At 43.5% G+C, this 4,520-nt stretch overlaps 1 gene segment (V, D, J or C); it reads right to left on the bottom strand.

The window, feature by feature from the left end:
- Positions 1-2,943: 2,943 nt before the first annotated feature.
- Positions 2,944-3,456, bottom strand: LOC124976538 (T cell receptor alpha variable 9-2-like). The segment is given in 2 exon segments: positions 2,944-3,278; positions 3,398-3,456. Coding segments are annotated over 2 exon segments (378 nt in total).
- Between the last annotated feature and the right edge of the window lie 1,064 nt (positions 3,457-4,520).

Raw genomic sequence — 4,520 nt, 5'->3', positions numbered from 1 at the left:
AGGGAAATGCAAAGTAAAATAACAACATAGTGTGGATACACCTATTAGAATGACCAGATGTGGAAGATGGCAACACCAAACACTGGTGAGGATGCAGAGCAACAGGAGCTCACATTTGTGCTGGTGGGAATGCAAAATGGTGTGGCCACTTGGGGAGGCAATTCAGCAGATTCTTATATACTATTTCCAAATGACTCAGAAATCATGGTCCTACACACATACACACACACACACACACACACACACACACACACAAATCTCAAAGTATTTAAAAACGTATGTCCATACCAAAGCCTTCACAGGGATGTTGATAGCAACTTAATTCATAACTGACAAATTTGGAAGCAAATGATATACCTTCCTGCAGATGCATGGGTAATAAACTGTGGTATGCTCAGAAAATGGAATATTATACAGTGCTTGAACAAATGAACTCTCAAACCATGAAAGGCCTTAAGAAAACTAAATTCATCTTACTAAGTGAAAGAAGTTGATCCGGAAAGGCAGCGTACTTTATGATTCCAATTAAATGTCAGTCTGGAAAAGGCTAATTATAAAAACCATAGCAAGTCAATGGTTGCCAGTGTTCAGGCTGGGAATGGAATGAATGGGCAGATCACAGGATGTTTAGATCAGTGGAAGTATTCTATATGATACTATGAAAATAGATATATGTCATTAAACACTTGTCCATATGATATGAAATACCAAAGGTGATGCCTGCCATAAACCTTAGACTTCATGTGACTATGATGTGTGAATAAAGGTTCATGAATTGCAATGAGTCTACCCTCTGGTGGAGGATGTTGATAATGGGTGAGTCTGAGGGGAGCAGGGGCTGGAGTATGTGAGAAACTCTGTATGCAATTCTCAATTTTCCTGTAACTTAAAACTACTCTAAAATAATTTAGTCTTTAGAAATCAAGTGCTCAGTTGCTAATATGTGATAGGTGGAACAAAGGTTGATATGAAGAATAGAGACAATAATATTTAAAATGGGCAGATATATGAATGAGTAATATACAGAGAAAAATAAAAATGAGTTAAATATGTTAAAGGAACCTACATCTGATTTGTAATTAAATGAACTACAGGTGGATATGAAAGCCTAATTAGTAAGTAACACTTAAAAAGCTTGATAATACAAAAGGTTTAGGGGAAACAGGTATTCTGCCCACTTACCAGTGCTGATGGTGTAAGTTAGTGAAACTTACCCAGTGTACAATTTGGCTGACTCATAGAACCATATAGACTACTATGGATATGTTCCTTTTCTTGAATAATAGTTTAATTTCCTACATTGAGTAATTTACTTTGATATTTTCTATTTTAATTTTTTTGGCTATCCTAATTTTTAAGGTGATCATCCCCCTTTCATCAAAGACATTTTTAATGTTCTTTCAATTTTCTGCTGGTTTGGGGAAGTGATTATTGTTTATTATAGAGACTGTGGCAGAGACTAAGGATGGATTGCTACTTAGACATTTTCTCACCAGGTCTTCCTCTTTTCATCCTTTCTCTTAAATATCTTACACACACACACACACACACACATACACACATGCACACACACACACACACACACACACACACACAGCACCATTTTCCCCAATGATGTGAGATATTGTTGCTTTTTGATTCTGAGTGTTTCCCATGATGGTACATACACACACGTGATGCTCCTTGGTGGCTTCTCTCCCTAGTTCCAGGTTTCATCTTCATCTGGTCTGCCATGAAAGCTTTCATTCCTCCATGTACTCCTCAGCCCCTAAAATGTTGTCAGCATAGCTTGTCATCTCCTTTTCTATACTCTGTGAGTTTGTGCCCTTTTCAATTCTTAGATTTTTAGGGCATTTCACAAGGATATAAAAATATTTGCTTAACTTTTTATTTCCATTGCAAATTTAATCACTTGATCCTTTGTTAGAAAGCAAAACAATCCATGTGACAGGCCAGGGTTGCTCACCATTTGTACATGGGGCAAATCTTCAGTTATACCTTTGCTCCCTCCCTGTTGTTCAAACATCAGCCTGTGTCTACCATCTGATTTTCCAAAACAGAAATCCTTCCTGTGCATGATGCAAGTCCCTTTCCCCTCTTTGCATCGCCATTGCATGCAAAGCTCTATTCTTCCCTCTTTCCTCTTTCCCTTCTTTCTGCATGAAGAAGCCCAGAGCTGGGCACAATGGTGCACACTTGTAAGCCCAACTACCCAAGAGACTGAGGCAGGAAGAACACAAGTTGGAGGCCATCTTGGGCAACACAGAAAAATCCTGTCTCAAAAAGTAAAAAGGGATCTCAGGTTGTGACTGTGCTAGAGCACTTGCCTAGCATGAGTAAGGCACTGGGTTCAATCCCCAACACTGCATAATGAAACTAAATAAACAAAATAAAGGTATTGTGTCCATCTACAACTAAAAATATTCAAAAACAAAAGGTAAAAAGGACTGGGAGTGTAGCTCCATGGTAGAGACCACTTGGGTTCAATCCCCAGTACCACAACATAATTAATTAATCCTGGAAGAATCCTGGACATTTTGTATTGTAGCTCTCCTAGTACCTGTCTTTCCATACTCTGTTAGGGAGACATCATAAAGATGCCATTTTCTCTGGCATATTTGGCTCTCTGACAATAGAACATGGCACAGCAACGTCTACCAAGATGAGCTGGAATAAAATGTGGGATCTGGGCTTTGTCTGCAAGGACAAGCGAGAAGACCACTTCATTATTTATGTGGTTTACCTTGAAACTACTTTGGCTCTGCCTGAGGAACCATCTTTCACTATGAAGAGTGGATTGGGAATGTACTTCTCGTTCTTCTGTTCTGGATATTTGTATGATTTTGCATCAAGATAAGAAATGGAGCAGCACACACCATAGACTGCTGAAACCAGAGTGGATCCCAGAGGCAGACACTCAGCAGCCAGGCCCCTGGTTGCTGCTCAGAGTTTGTGCTCAGCTCCCCCTGCAGTTTCTGCCACTGTGTCACCCAGAGCACAGTAGTACACAGCCGAGTCTGACTCTTGAACAGAGGCTTTCTCCAAGTGGAAGGAGGTGGCTTCTTTATTGTATGTGGCTTGGAAACCTCTGTTGCTGCCCTTATCATTGGCCTTTGAGACTCTAAAGAGGAGCTGTAAACCTTCTCCAGGATATTGAAAATACCAGAACAGAGAAGGGTACCCTATGGCTGTATAAGTACAGTTTATAGTCAGGAAAGATCCTTCTGACATGGTCACTTGGTCTTCTATCTGTGTCACTGAGTCTCCACAGGTCTCTCCTGGGGGAAAAAAAAGATCAGGATCACCCTGAGATGAAACTCTTAGATTAATTTATGATTAAAGATTTTGTTGGCATCATATAAAAAGCAGTTACAACTTTAAAAGGCATTTTACTTACCCAGAAGGAGTATCACCGTCACTATGCATGGAGAAGCGTTCATCTTGCGTGTCACTGAAATAACGTTCTTGATTCTGAACATGAAGAATGTTTCACAGTGAAATGAAAAGTCTAAACCTACAATTCACCCAGGAAGTGAGCTAGTGCTAGGGAGCTGCGCCCACTGGTGGGCAGGGACTGTGCTGGGAAGAATGATTTCCTGGACTCCTTCCAGAAGTCAAGAATATGGCTTCATACCTGACATTTACAAAGTACAAATCATTCTTCAGGTGGTCTTTGTAAATCTAAGGGACAGCTCTCATAACCTCTAAGGAAGTTTTTGTTCTTAAGACTCTACCTGGGCGAAAAGAAAATGGCGGACTAGGGGGCGGCTGCATGTCACGTTGCTCCAGGACACAAGATTCAAAAGAGGAGATAGTGAGAGACTTGGGACCAACTCAAAGTCGCTGGGTGAGTCTCTCCCATTGGGGAGGCGTCCCGGATGGGGCGGTAGCCCCGGAAGTCAGGGAACTTTGTGAAGTAGAGATGCTCGGCGAGGCGCCCCTCCCCCCCACAGGAGCGGTAAACACGGACAACTGGGATCATCATAGAGGAGGCAGCTCAGCACAGCGCTTGGACTCAGAGCAACCACTGGGGCTCCGGGCAGCTGCCTGAGGAGGAGCTGAATGGCGAGCTGTTTAGACCCAGAATGACCGCTTCTGAACACCGGGGGGTTGCCCGGAGGAAGAGGAGAAGCGTGGCGGGTCGCTTGACCTAGGAGTGACTGCATCAGAGCCACAGGCAGTTGCCAGAGGAGGAGGCGAGTGGTGAGTTGATTGGACTAAAAGCGACCGCTCCTGAACACCAGTGGCCTGCCTGGAGGAGGAGCGTGGTGGGTCACTTGGTCTTGGAGCCACTGCCCCTGAACACCCGGGGGGCTACCCCGAGGAGGAGGAGGAGGAGGAACACGGCGGGTCACTTGGACTTGGAGTGACTGCCTAGGGCTACGGGTGGTTGGCAGGAGGAGGAGACGCGAAGTGAATTGCTTGGGCTCCTAGTGACTACTTCGGAAACCCGGCCACTGTCCAAGGAGGAGATGTGTGGTGGTCTCTGGGTATCGGAGCTATTGTACGGAGCTCCAGGT

Source organism: Sciurus carolinensis, chromosome 2 (assembly GCF_902686445.1).
Source record: "Sciurus carolinensis chromosome 2, mSciCar1.2, whole genome shotgun sequence".
NCBI lineage: Eukaryota > Metazoa > Chordata > Mammalia > Rodentia > Sciuridae > Sciurus > Sciurus carolinensis.
Note: the sequence above shows the minus strand (reverse complement) of the source record. Positions and strands in the feature narration are given on the sequence as shown.